The following is a 14,404-nucleotide window of genomic DNA, read 5'->3' on the forward strand; positions in this document are numbered from 1 at the left end:
AATAATTAAAAACAGTAAACTCTATTAAAAACTATTAATTTGACAAAAAAAACAAAAACTAGTAATATAAAAAAAGAACTTTTCGTTCTTAAAATGATTTTACTAGGGGGTAAGTGTCTGTGGATAATTGGATAAGCTACATATTAAGATCCCAGTAATCAATTTATTATCTTTTTTGTTTTTTTATTCCCAAATGTAGAACTTTGGGATTGAATTCAAAAAAATTCAAATTTACCCTACTTTTGACACCGTTTGTTCTTGATTTGACACCGATATTCTGGATTTTTTCTATGAGTATACACCAGAATTTGATTCATGTATCTTAAGAAAGGTATTCAAATATTATAATATTGCGAAACTTAATCTTAAAGTTTGAGCTCTGATGAATTCCCCTTAAAAAACTGGTTAAACTGCGATATCTCCAAATTGCCGAACTGACCGAACCGATGTGATTCAGCACCAGATGTGTGTCCCCTCAGTTCAGAAAACCCCTACATATATAAACGAATTCCGCCAGGAGATAAGTTGAATCGTTCACTTCTTTCTACTTCCAATCGCGCCTCTTTTCGCATATATGTTATATTGTTTTCGAATTAATTTAAATCGCCGATCGCCGATCGCCGATTCGTAATTTGAGGTTCCTTCAGCTGGAAAACCACAGAAATGTGCTGGCACATAATGCCGGTGTGGAGTGATTTCATTTGCCTGATCGACATTGCTTAACCTTAATGCACATTTGCCTCCGTCCAGCGCCTTGAATTGGCCATATAACGGCGCCGGCTGGAATTAACTTGAATTTACTGAGTCGGCAAACCGGTTGCAAAAGGCAGCTGAAGCCATACCCTTCCCCTTCTTCTTCCCCTTCCCCGCCCCCAATCCCCGCCAGCACTTTGCAGGCGCGACCAGACGGCGACTGTACAAAAATGCCCGCGTCTAAATATACAAGTCAACTCCTGCTGGTCACATTCGGCAGCCGGGCGATGGAAGCAGGAAGGGAGGCAGTGCGATCATTGAGCCCTTTGACAAATTCGAGCAATGGCCCCGGCCATAGAGCGTGTCACTGATGAATCGATGGAATCGATGGAACCGATGGGGCCACAGAGCTGGGCTCCCTTCACTCGACCGAAGGGATTCGGCCAAGGGCCATAAATTGCCGGCAGACGGGGCTAAAAATAAAGCCGGGCTTGACCTTGGAGCATAACGGAAGCGGCCAGGCGAAGGCTGGTCCTGTCCAGGTCCAGGGACGAAGGGGGCCACTTAATTGGCGAGATAAAGAACCCCGGCGACCTGGGGCAACAGAATATTTATTGACACATCCTGTTGGGCCAGCCGGCCGCTCAAGGACATCCACAACCGCTTCCACAAACCGCTTCCACTTGCGGTTCTTTTCCACTCGCCTGGACGCGGGTATAAAAGCCCCGGGTCGAGGGCCACCATCGCCACAGTCTTCCAGCAGCAGTAGTCGAAGTTGCAGCGAAGTCCTGGAGCACCCGAGCCCCAGAAGTCCTGCAAGTCGCCACCCAGTGAAGTCAACCAGCGAACCCAACAACCCAGTCGACCCGAAATGCGACTCCTTCTCATCGGCCTGCTGGCCCTGGGCTCAGCCAGAGCCTTCTCCGTGATCCGGACGCAGCCCCATCCCCAGCTGGTGGCCTATGCGCCGGCCCGGGGCCAGTTCCCCGTGGTGAGTGGCCTGGCCCAGGGCTACGTCCGCTACTACGACGGCACGGGCGCCGAGCGCCTGCTGCCCTACAACTACCCGGAGCCCCTTAATGGCCTCCGGGATCTGGCCACCACCTCCACCTCCAGCCTAGTCCGCTCCGGCGCGGAGCAGGAGAGCCAGCAGACGGCCTTGTTCCGCGCCTGGTGCGAGCAGCGCTACCAGGCCCTGCGCCTGGAACTGGACCGGCTGCGGGCCCAGGGTCAGCAGCCCACGGCCAGCATGCTGGCCCAGCTCGAGCCGCTGGAGCAGATCGTCAAGTTCGCCGCCTTTGCCGCCGTGCCCGGACTCTCGCCGGAGGTGCAGCGGGCCCGGGACGAGCAGCTGCGCATCTGGAACGAGGCCAGGCTGGAGGTGCTGCGCGCCGAGCAGGCCCAGCAGCTGATTAGCCAGTCCCCGGAGTACCTGGTCAGCAGGGAGCCGGTCCTGGTGAAGACATCAACGCCCCAGGTGGCCCAGCGCATCGAAGCCCCGCAGACGCACTCCTACGGCCAGTTCGCCCCCAGCCAGGACAGCCCCCAGCTGCTCAAGACGGCATCGCCACCCGCTCCGCAGCCCGTGGAGGAGACTCCGGAGGTGAAGCTGGCCCGCCAGGAGCACCTCAAGCAGTTCAACGAGGCCCTGCTCCGCCAGCCAGCCCAGGAAACGGTCATCCTCAAGACGGTTCCTGGCATCCAGCAGCCATTTACGAGTCAGCCGATCATCAAGAGCACCACGACCACGACCTTTGAGAGCCAGCCAATTGGCCAGCCCCAAGGCATTTTCAAGACCAGCAGCTACCCGGATCAACAGGCGGCTCCCCAGGGCATTGAGGAGACTCCAGAGGTAAAAAGAGCTCGCGAGGAGCACCTCAAGCTGTACAACGAAGCCCTACTCCGTCAGCCCGCCATCCCCGAAGAGCCCGTTCTGAAGACGACGCCCATTCAGCCCCAAGCCATCATCTTCCCAGACCAAAAGCCTGTGGCTCCAGCTCCGGCTTTGGCTCCCCAACCCATTGAGGAAACCCCAGAGGTGAAACGTGCCCGCGAGGAACACCTGAAGCAGTTCAACGAGGCCATCCTGCGGCAGCCCATTGAGGTGCAGCAGCAGCCCCTGATCCCCGCCACGCCCAACGCCCCCTTCGCCCCGCAGCCGATTGTGAAGGGCGCCATTGCCGAGCCCCTGGGTCCGCAGCCCGTCCAGGAGACGCCCGAGGTGAAGATGGCCCGCGAGCAGCTCCTGCTGCTCCTGGGCCAGGCCAAGCTGCAGGCCGAGGACCATGTGGCCGACATCGCCGACATGATCCGCCTGGAGGAGCGGGAGCGGGACAAGGAGCGAGAGAGGGAGCGTCTGCTGGAACTGGAACTGCGCCGGCAGGAGGAGAAGGAGGCCGAGGCGGAGCGCCAGCGGGAGGCAGACCGTCTGCGGGAGGAGACCCGTCTGCTGGAGGCCGAGCGCCTCAAGATCGAGCAGGAGGATCAACTGCGTCTGAAGAGCGAAAAGCAGGAGCTCCTCCAGCAGAAGACCCCCTCCACCGCGGAGAAGACCGCCGCTCCCGAGTACCTCCGCAAGGCCGAGCAGTTCAAGATCATCAACAACCAGGCCACGCAGGCCCAGCCGCAGCCCAGCATTGTGACCCAGCAGCAGCAGGTGCAGAACGGTTTCTTCCTGCGCATCCAGACCAGTCAGCCCAGTGCCCCCCAGCCATCCGCCGAGCAGAGCACCAATCCCTTCCTGGTGCGGCAAACCCCCATTGCCGCTGCTCCCCTGCAATCCGAGAAGGTCGACACATCCGCCAGCGAACTCGACCTGGCCACGCGGGAGCACTTCCGCGCCCACGAGATCGCATTGGAGCAGCTGCGTCTGGCCAACCTGAAGAACCCCTGGAGCCCCGAGTGCCAGCACTAGGCACTAGGATAGCTCCGAACCCGAATCACTTGCATTGCCCTAGGTTAGATCACATGCACACCCATAGAACACCCCCACACGCATACTCGTACACCTGTGTAGCTTAAGCGACTCACTCCGAGTCCCGACTCCAAATGCATTCAGTTGAGAAACAACGCAAGTCACGGCGCGATTGCGGGTGGGTGGTGGTTGGTGGCACCAAGAGAGCGGTGGCACCAAGGGGGCGGTGGCACCAAGGGGGCGGAACAAAGGAAATGGCTTTCTCGACTTTACTGTTATAGAACAGAACGCTGGCATGCTAATTTGGAGTCGCCAGATTGTCGGATCGATCAGAATGCGCATAAAATGCTAAAATTGCGCCGCAAACTGGCACAGATGAAGATGTTATCTGATCGGATTCGGATTCGGATTGGGATTGGGATTCGTATCCGATCGATACCGTTCTTAGCACTTGACGCATAAATAACAAGTTGGTGTTATATATCATAGCGGACTCAAGCTATAGGATACTCTATGGGGGGGATATAGATAAAGATACAGATACAGATACAGATACAGATACAGATATAGCTGTTGGAAAATCGGAAAATGATCCAATTTGGAATGCAATTTTTATGAAAATTAGCAGATATTTAGGTAAAGGTAAGATTCAATGCTCACGCAGATTAGAATTTTCTGCTGACATTTGCATGAGAGCGGCAAGAAAGTGCATCTATAACGCAAACACAGTTCCCTAATCTGCATAACAAATTTGGTAACTTTGGCGCGAATGGTGTCACACTTCTAGCTGTTTATACAAGCTCCGCTATTGACCCTGATCAGGAATACATATGCACCCGTTTAGGCCCGTTACACAAATCTCCATAAATCCGATATAGCCTTGCGGTCGGCGCGTAGCGGCTTATGAAAATGCTCTACAAATGAATTCAGAACGCCGTCCACTTAGCGTCCACAAGCGTTTGCCAGCTCCTCACTGACCTATCGCAAGTCGAGCGTCCGTTAATCGCCGTTGGAATTGATGAAATTACCGTTCGTTAGTCCGTTTCACCCGTTTCACCCGCCACCCGCCACCCGTTACCCTTCAGCCACCCTTCAGCCACCTGATAAGATTTCTCCGGCGATTACGTGGCGTATGAGTAATGAGTAAGTAGAGCTCTTCTATTGACCATATATGGCTGCTGGCGGCAGCATCTGGTATCTGCTTTGCTGGTGGCGGATGCGGAGACACTTGATAAGACGGTTACAGGAGATTGGCCGTATTTGAAGAATGCCGTGGCCAGGCGGTCCAAAGTTCACTCCATATGAATCACTGGCTGGCTCACATGATTACTGGCTGGCGCGGTGCAAAGTCTGGGGGGGAGTTTTGTTTCAGCCATCAACCACCCCCTCTTTGTGGCTTATCTGGTGCCAATCGAATCAATCGGATTGATTGAGCCCTATCGACATGATATGGCTGATGCAACTTTCGGCCTTTTCGCGGCTAGACAGCTGAAAACGGTGGGGTTACGATCCCCCGATTTGGCCTTGTTCAACTAGATTTGGGCCATTCCATGCCAAACATGGCCAATTGCGCAGTTTGCTCTGGCCCGGCCGGCTATGTGCGAGTTATGCGTGCGTATTTATAGAAACCGCAAAGCAAATCTGGGCTTCTGTTTACATTTTGCAGCAGGCGGCGGCCACAATGGAACAATAAATGGGGAAGTGATTGGCAGAAACACCTTTCGAATCGAATTCCCCGAAACGGGAAATATTTCAAATATTATTGAAATTACAAAGCTAATTGAAATGGAAACCTCAGCGCGAAAAGATTCTTTCCATCAATTGCTTGAACAAATAAATTCAGTTCTAGGGGATCCCGGCCCGTGAATTTATTTAGATAAGCTAAGTAGTTCCGGGAATTATACATTAGTATAATCTGTTTTGGTTGGAGGGCAGATATATTTCCCAAAAGTTTGGGATTTTTCTGGCATTTGATTATCTAGATATTCCAGTTCACATTCTTAATCGGTGTGTTTCTTAAGGTATTTTTTACTAAAGAAAGACTTTGTTTTGTAATTCAATTTACAAAAGATGACAGATAAAAAAGCACAAAACAAATAACGGGGAAGGATGATATATACTAATCTTGATTTTCAATTTTACTCAAGATCAAATATTTGAATTCCTTCAGCATAATTAATTTAATCCTTTTAGCAAACCCAGGGTTTCTAATCCAAAACAGATTATACTAACCCTTTTTATATAAAACGGAATTTAAATTGTTTCTATTAAAGCTTTGTTGTCAAAAAAAATTGACAACACTTTAGGGTATAAATCTTCTTTAAGACGGCTCACACTCACACTATTACAAATTACATTATATGTATTAAACAACATTTAACATGGTGCAAATGGGGTTTTTGGATTTATTTTCTTATCGTTACAGACAACTCTTTTATATGAAAATAAAATTCAACATTAATTCAATGATTATCAGCAAAGTGGTCTATATATGCAACAAGAGAACTTAAAACCTGAAGACACAAACATTTGTCTAACAATCTATAAAATTTGTTTTAAAGAAATCGACTCACCCAATGACTTCCTTCCTTAAAAATACCCTGTGATTACTTCCCCAACACAAGGCGTTTATTACTTTCCAGCAAGTGTTTAATTTCGCCAGAAATCTCTATCAATGTCGCCATTGCTTAACACACTCAACGACCCTGCCATAAATATTAGCCTTCCCCTTGTTGGCCTTTTCCTTGGACATAAACCGAAACGCCAGTACGGTAGTTCCCCCATCAAGCCGTCAAGTGGGAAGCAAACAACGGCACTTTCAGTCGCAGTCTCAGTCGCTTAACATTGTTTTCTTTGGAAGTACTGATAACAGTATTATAAAAAGACCAGATAAAAAAAGAAAACTGAAAACTGAAAACAAACCAGACCTGCTGGTACAAATTTTCCACCAATTATTTGCCTTGATATTTATGCAGAATATGTGTTATTGCTGTTCGCTGATTTTTTTAGCACTGGCGACAAGTTATTATTAACTTTCCGGGTTATTTTCGGACAAAAGTTAGTGCGCCGCAGACGATAATAACAAAGACCCACTCGTATTCCGGCCATCACTCAAAGCCACGGGTTGCCAACCAATCTCACCCAAAAGCGTTTGCTTTAAGCCATGCAAATACCGCCTAGAACAACAAAAGTGATAAGACTAAGATAAGACGCACTTATCGACGAGAAAGTGGGTCTGCCTCACAGAAGTAGTGTTTGCCTTGGCGGACCTTGGGTTTATTTTTCGCAGCGGCACCAGGAGTCACACTGAATACGTAACTGATAAGATACAAGAACAATAATTCGCCATATTTGATGATCAATTGATTTTGCACTTATATTTAGCTGGACGGGGTTTACAGTCACTTTCGTTCCCACGAAACCGGAACCCTTGTTGGGGCATAGTAATGGCTCTTTTTGTGACCTGTGCTCCATATGTTCAATTGTTTTAATGTCTCCTATCCCAATCACTGAGCTTGGCGGGTCCTAAATCTAGTTGCTAGGCCACTATTTTGTGGAACACACTTAGTGAGGGCTTATAAACGCAAAACGTGATATGATAGTCACATGCATGCAATTATCACGTTTTGTGATAATTTCTTTTTTTTTTTGATTCAATAGCAAACAACTGGAACCTTTTGCTTGAGGTTCTGCTTATTGGATACACAATATGTTTGGAGAGTACCCTAAACTTACATAATTAAAAAAATTAATTTAGATTGGTAGACAAAATTGGTTGTTAATTAAGTCATTAGCATCAATATGATCTATACTTTTCAGAGACAGAACCACTTCTTTACAGTTCCCAAACGATGTTCTTTTTCAAACTCTTAAAAAAAGGAAGATCTGATTAAATATATTGAATTCGAGTATAGACCTGCACCACTTCCGTTTGCGTAAATCTGAAACCAAATTTAAGGAAAAAAGAGCTCCCGTTTTTATTTAATTTGATTTGTTGCCACCTAAAAATGTCCGAGATAAAGCCAGTGGGTCAACCCAGCACATTCGTACCCCTTTCGCTTCGCAACGAAAGAAATTGCCCAGAATTTGCCTCTAATTTGGGAGCAGCACAGCACCCATGTGATTTTTCGACATTGACGTCACAAAGACATTTGCCTTCGTCACTGTTCTGGCAGCATTGATAAATACGAGCATAATTATAGATGCCTCTGGCCATTGTTCGGTGTGGACGTGGGCGTGTCGGGTGGGCGTGTCGGGTGGGCGGCAACCGCCTCCTTGATCTTGGGTAAACACATTCGGGGCGCGAATGTTTGAATGTTTTGTTTGTTCGATCGGCGATCATGCGATAACTTCATTACGCCCACTGGCAATCGTTAAAAATCATTTTTTACGCCGCCATAAATTCGTATTTATACACTGCGTATCGGTATACATATATCGCTGTTTTGGGGCTGAGCTGCAATTGCAACAAAGGATAAGCCGAGATTCGGCTAACAAGATAGCGGTACTCCCGCCTTTTGACTTACGTGAGAAAGTTTTACGACATTGACGCAGTTGTCGCAGCTGTTCGATGGGCGGTGGGTGGTGGGGTGGCTGGTAGGGTAGGTGGTTGGATGAATGGGTGCTGAATCGTTGTTCTGGCACAATAACGGTACTGGCGACACGCTGAGCGGCGGATTGCCTCACGACTTGCGTAAGCAGGTGAGATGGAGATGGAGGCGGAGGCGGAGGACAAGTGGCCCCAAAGCTCGCCAGGAATGCGCTGAAACCGTATGGCACTCTTATCGAACCGAAACGTGCTCGAGCATGTCGACGGGCGAACCGCCAGGTGCCCTTGGCCCCCAATCAGTCAATCGGTTCGAGATTCCCCGCAATTAAGCTAATCAGTTTCATTCGGCACGCGTTGGAGGGAGATAATACACTGGAAAATATGTAGAGTATGAAATAAAAACAAAGAAGTGATGTCGATTATACGATCATTTTCTATGGAGTGTTTATTTCTGAAATTATAACAGGGGTATTATAAGGCTTTAACTTATTTATCTGAAATTTGGTTTCTGATTTATTTTTGTATTTTATTTTAGGTGCATTGTTTATTTATTTAAAATTATGGAGTTCAAAGTGTTATTTTTCTGATTTCTGATTTGACTGACTGACGTAGTTAGATCTTATATGTACCTTTTTAAATCCATTGTAACTAAAAAGTAAACAAATTGATTTTTTTCCATATATTTTGATTTATAGCGCTAATACAGGACAAAAGAAATTAGGCTGTTGAATGTAATTTTTTTTCTGATATTATTATATTTGGATTTTAGGAACTTTCCGCTTAACTTAGCGTCAATAAGTACCTTATACATCTATTGTAACTAAATAATAAAAAAAAACGATTTATTTTTGTATTATAATATGTGATAATCAATATACCTAATATTTTGATATCTAGTGCTGATACAAGACACAAATTGACCTTGCAATCTGCCTTGGAATTCAGATCAAAAATTTGTTGATAAATAAATATTGATGGGGAGAATTAAATGTTTGGAAAGCTGAAAAAAAGCTTGGATTTTTTATCTGTGTAAATCACAACGGTTCTTGTGAAATTCAACGAACCCACGTTAATTTACTCCCATAAAGAGTCAGGGAAAGAGAGAGCTACACAGCGTGCGAAAGAGGTAGAAGATAGAGCTCTATAAAGGGAGCGGGTTTTCATTGGGAGCGCTATCAAATTTATTTTATGGCCGCGATAAACCGCAATTAAATATTGGAGTTCGACCGTACCTGTCTATACTATTTCGCCCTCAATTATATTGTGGCGCTAATTTCGCACGAACTTGTTTGTGCAAATATTTAAGCCAACGTCGGGGCGGGCTTAATGGGGGAGTGGCGTATCGGGAAGTGCAATTGCGTTTTACTCCAGCCTTATTTAACTGTTATATGGAACTATGTTTGCCTTTCCGATTAGTTTTCCCACCGAAATGTGCGATGTGCTCCTGCTAAATTTCGCAGATCATGTGAGAAACCAGACCGAACCGCTTCAAGTGCGTAATAACCGTCTGATTGCTGGACATTTAGTGGGTCGCTAAGTCCAAAGCCTTGTTTTTTGAAACTAAGCACAGATTGTTCAGAAATTATAATGTTTGGCGACCACTGTTGATTACAATGAGATTCTAGGGAAAAATACAATCGAAAATCCCCGGCTTTGATTTTATTTCTTTATTTGCGAAGCTGCAAACTGCTTTCTTTGGAACGCGACCATAATCACACTTGGAGGGCACGTGCTTCTGGGAAAAAGTAAATATTAAAATCCAAACAAATTCAATTCCTCAAAATTGTTAGAGTCTCGGAAACGGGGCTACACAATCTTCACCTTCTTATCAGCCCACCAAACTCACGTTACATTTTGCGAAATCATGCTTAATATTCTCCCAGAGACTTCAGGGCAAATATGAAGCAATAATAATCATTAAATGCCTAAAGTGGCTGGCTAAAGTTTTTATTTACACGCCTGTTTGTTTACCTCGCTGGTACTGGTACTGGTATATTCCCAGCAGCCAGCGGGGCAAATTTGTAAAATTTCCCCATTGAAACACGTTTTTCAGCGGCAAAATTCATTCATAAGTCGGCAAGCCCTGATTTTCTCAGGGAATCGTCGTAATCAATCTAATCACAGACTGTGGAAAAGTTCAATGTTTTCAATGTTTTGGGGCAAAGTGATTTTTGTAAACAAATATGGTTCGATTTGGTTTGATTACAGCCGAAATGATGGAGATCCAGGATGTTTATCGGTGGCGGACTGGAGATTTCCACTGCCTGAGTGGCCATTCAGTTTTGTGTATCGTTAAACCCCATGCGCAGTACTGTTCTGCGTAAGTCCAGACTGATTATTCTACGCCGCATAATCCGCCCTCGGATTCGAACTCGGAGCAGTGATAAGCAGCTGGGATTCCGTATAACCACACAGCTTACGGGGAAATCCGCGCAGTTTAATGTTCTTTTGAATGGCAGCTACCGCGTAAATAATAATAACAATATTTTGTATTTTCGAATTCAGCCAAAGACAACATGTTTGCCTTCGATACGGGGCGAGTACTCGAATTAAAATTTACACGATTTACCACAAAGAAAAACGCAGGGCGCTCGTGACAATCACATGTGCGGGAACGGTACAGCTGAGAAAACTTCGACTTTGTCGCACGAATCCGAAACTAGTTTGCCAACAGGTTGTAAGTCGATTGGGGACTGTGACTGACACCTGTATCTAGGGGTATTCCGAGCGGCCATTTGACGTACGCCTCGCACTGAGAATTATGCTAATTTCCAGCTGACCGGGCTAGCACCGCACCGCTTGACATGAATCACATTCACCTTCGACGACATCGCCGCCGGAGGTGAATCTCTGAAGTTTGCACTCTGCGCAGTCCCGTCCGCCTTCGGAATCCCGCCAAGTCACGCTCTTGGCGCGGTTCCGCAAATGGGCAAATATGAATATATATATGTATATGTATATGGCTGCATGTCGGGGAGTCCAAAACTCCACCCCGCCTTCTCCGGTTTGCGGGGAAAGCTAGGTCGAGAGCCGGCTTCAATTGTTCAGTCAATGGCCGCATGGCTTATTACTCAACGCGGAATGACTTGGCCGGACTGAAAGCGGCCCGTTCTTTGGAATTCACGCTTGATCCGAGTCGCCGGGTAAAGTACAGATACACACACACAGACACAGCGATGATTAAGTGGGGATCACTTGTGTAAGCGCGGCTACAGATCACCTGGGTTGTGCCAAACGCTGGGTAATCAAACTAATTAGGTGATCCAAGCGAATATCACACCCGTTTGTTCTAATGATCTGATACAATAGTTTGGGTGATAATTGTAAAGGCATCTGGATCTGAATCTGAAACCGCCTCAAACCGATACATTTGGCTTAATGTGCAGTCCCCAAGCAATTTTAACCAGTCCATAAAACTGTGAATTGTAATCATTGGGATAACCAAAATCACCACTTACTCTTCAGTACTTATTTCATTCTACTAAATTGAGTGTTGAAAAATAAGTTAGAATTCAAATTAATATTTTCCTCACAATAAGCTGTGCAAACTTGAAAATCTTGTCGTGTTCAAAGGAAGGGTTTGTCTTAATGTGCGTTAACCATCCTTCCATCCCAATTGAATCGTGTCCCAGACATTCCGCCCAACTGACCTATGTCTTGACCGCATATATCCAGTGCTAATAGTCCTAATCAGCGGCAAACTTTTTCCCGGTTATTTTCCCACGGCACGAGCTACTCACATGCTTTTTCCTCCCAGCTGCTGAGCTATCTTTTGTCTCTTCTGGCCGGGTCCATCCATTAAGCGATGTCTGGCATTGATTATATTAACATGTCTCTGTCTGCTTAGTTAACTCAATTGCCATGATCGCGGACGTGTCGCCATTCGATACCCACAAAGGGCAGGGGCGTGAACAAAACAATGTGGGTCTTGTACGAAATCAGAGCCTAGGGAATAGGCTGAAACATCCATTACGTGCTATTAAAATGGTGATTTACGATCGCAAACCGATTTATACAACACCTATTAGACTTAAACAGTGTTTTAATTTTTCTGGGTATAAGCATGACCTATACTTTTAGTTAATTTCGCACTGATCAGTGATTTTGGCAATTAATTCGGTAAACTGGGGGTTTTCACACAAGCTATGGCTAGACCACGGGATTGCCTAAAAAATGCATAAAACTATTCGAATCACTCTGTTTCTTCTTGGGGCATCTCCCAGTCGATTGCTGCCCTCGATTTCAGTGTTTATGTGTGGCTCACATTCGACGGGGTTCCGAGAATTCCGTTGATAAGGGGCCCCAACGAGAGCTCTGTATGCATGGCACGCCCGATGGGGAAACCCCGGCAAGTTATGCAAAGATTGATGAGTCGTTCCATATCCGAGGGATTTGCACCCATTGACGTCAGGCGATGGCTTCAATTGCTGGAAGAGATTGCTGAAATGGCTGGATAAATAACAAGACAGAGAAAGTTTGGTTTTTTTTACATATTTTTGTTTTTATTTTGTTGTTTTTCTTTAAAAATCTTTTGAATTTAATTTTTTTTGCTTAAAATTAAATAACATTTTTTGTGTGTATTATTTCCTATCTTTGTTGGGAAAAGCTAACATAACAAAACTTTAATTTTTACATGCAATTTGCTGCTCTCCTTTATAAGTGTAATTTACAATTTACGGCGTACAGAATAATTGTCATTATCAGTAAATTTGCGCGACGCTTAAAGCGACAAAATTATACAGAAACAAATTGGCTATATGTATGTGGGTATATGCATCGTTTGGCAGCTGGTCACGAGCTCCTGGCTGCGAGTGTGTGCGATGCTGCCCGTGGGTGTGTGAGTGCGTATCTGTGTGCGACTTCCGCGGGTATTGCGATCGCAACTGCAGGTTCTGCTGCCACGAAGGTCGCCTTTCAGTTTCAATTATTCGCCAAGGCGCCGGCTTATCAATCTCTCCTCAGTATACAGTTAGTTAGGGTATATAATATATAAATATCGTATACTACATATCCTACTCATGCGACCGGTGGGCTCTGGAAGCGCCCCGACACGCCGGATTCCCTCGGGAACTCTCCAAGACGTTCGGGGACATCAACCCCAGCAACTGGTTCTCCCTGATTTTTATGCGCTTTAAACCTGGTGTGGCCCACTGTCAGCGGGGCCTGTTCAATTCGGTGGCATACTTGGGCGGCCTACACAGCCGGCAGCTGGACGATGGGCTGCTGGGGGGCGTCCCAGTGGGCCTCGCAGTAGTCGACCAGCTGGTTCTCGGCCTTGGTCAGCTGCTCCTCGGGGGCGTCGGCCCAGACCTTCTGCACCAGGCAGCAGGACTCCACCGATTCCTGGCCGAGGATGCGGCTCAGCTTGGTGGCAGTCGTCCACCTTGATCACGTAGATGTCGTTCTCGTAGCAGAAGGCCTCCAGCAGCACCTCGTGCATGTGGGTGGCGGAGTCGCCGTCCTTGGGCTGGGCCATCAGGCAGAAGAGCGATCCCTCCGGCGACTTGGAGAGCACGTTGATGGCGGCGGACAGGCCCACGATCACCCGGGCCTCGCTCTGGGCCCTCATCAGGGCCGACTTCACGGTGCGTCCGATGGGCGCGCACTCCATGGCCAGATCGATGTCCAGCTCCAGCTCCAAATCCATATCCATGCTCATGTTCATGTTCAGGTGCATGGTGCAGGTCTCCTCGACGACCATGTTGCTAGTGTAATCCGTTTGTTTGGGTTTTGATTGGTTTGGGGTAATTTTCAAGCCGTTGGCTTCCACTTGTTTAGCACTCTGGGCTTGCACTGTTTTTGGCGTGGGGTTTTCGAGTGGGGTTTCTGTTTGGCACTCGATTAACTTTTGATTATGAAATTCTTTTCGCACTGGGCTCTGCGTTTCAACCGTGTGTGTCCGCGTTGTTTCAATTTTGAGTTTCAATTTCACAATGAATGCCCTCAGTGGGTGAGCGAGCGCTTTTATAGCCGCGCTCTCCGCCGCCTGAGAATTCCACTGAATTTCATCAGAAACGCGAGGGAGAGCTAAAGCGAGAGCGAGAGCTTTTCGACTGGGTCGCTCTTTCTCTCGCGGGCCTCTTTTGCGCTCAAATCAAATCGGGTTTTTGGCGACACTTTTTGGGGATCCGCAAAGGTTTCCGTTGATTTGGAGGCAATTAGCAGGTTGGCCGTTTTTTCCATGCGTTTTTTGGGATCTGAGCAGGGGGCTCTCCCCAAAACAGAAACGCACTTCGAGAACGAGAAAG

General features: G+C 47.0%; 2 protein-coding genes across 2 annotated transcripts; one reads left to right on the forward strand and one right to left on the reverse strand.

Moving 5' to 3' along the window:
• Positions 1–1,425: 1,425 nt before the first annotated feature.
• LOC128255834 (fibrous sheath CABYR-binding protein) lies at positions 1,426–3,767 on the forward strand. Its single transcript, XM_052985599.1, has one exon. It carries the CDS (start codon positions 1,565–1,567, stop codon positions 3,605–3,607), a length of 2,043 nt encoding a protein of 680 aa, XP_052841559.1. The 5' UTR covers positions 1,426–1,564; the 3' UTR covers positions 3,608–3,767.
• An 8,864-nt stretch (positions 3,768–12,631) lies between these two features.
• LOC128255843 (growth arrest and DNA damage-inducible protein GADD45 alpha) lies at positions 12,632–14,100 on the reverse strand. Its single transcript, XM_052985618.1, is given in 2 exon segments — positions 12,632–13,529; positions 13,531–14,100. Coding segments are annotated over 2 exon segments (507 nt in total). The 5' UTR covers positions 13,858–14,100; the 3' UTR covers positions 12,632–13,349.
• Positions 14,101–14,404: the final 304 nt, after the last annotated feature.

The sequence above is a fragment of the Drosophila gunungcola genome (assembly GCF_025200985.1).
Source record: "Drosophila gunungcola strain Sukarami chromosome 2R unlocalized genomic scaffold, Dgunungcola_SK_2 000012F, whole genome shotgun sequence".
Lineage (NCBI taxonomy): Eukaryota > Metazoa > Arthropoda > Insecta > Diptera > Drosophilidae > Drosophila > Drosophila gunungcola.

Bases quoted from the DNA above. Each gene is read 5' to 3' on its own strand.
- LOC128255834 (XM_052985599.1), top strand. From the start codon at position 1,565: ATGCGACTCCTTCTCATCGGCCTGCTGGCCCTGGGCTCAGCCAGAGCC.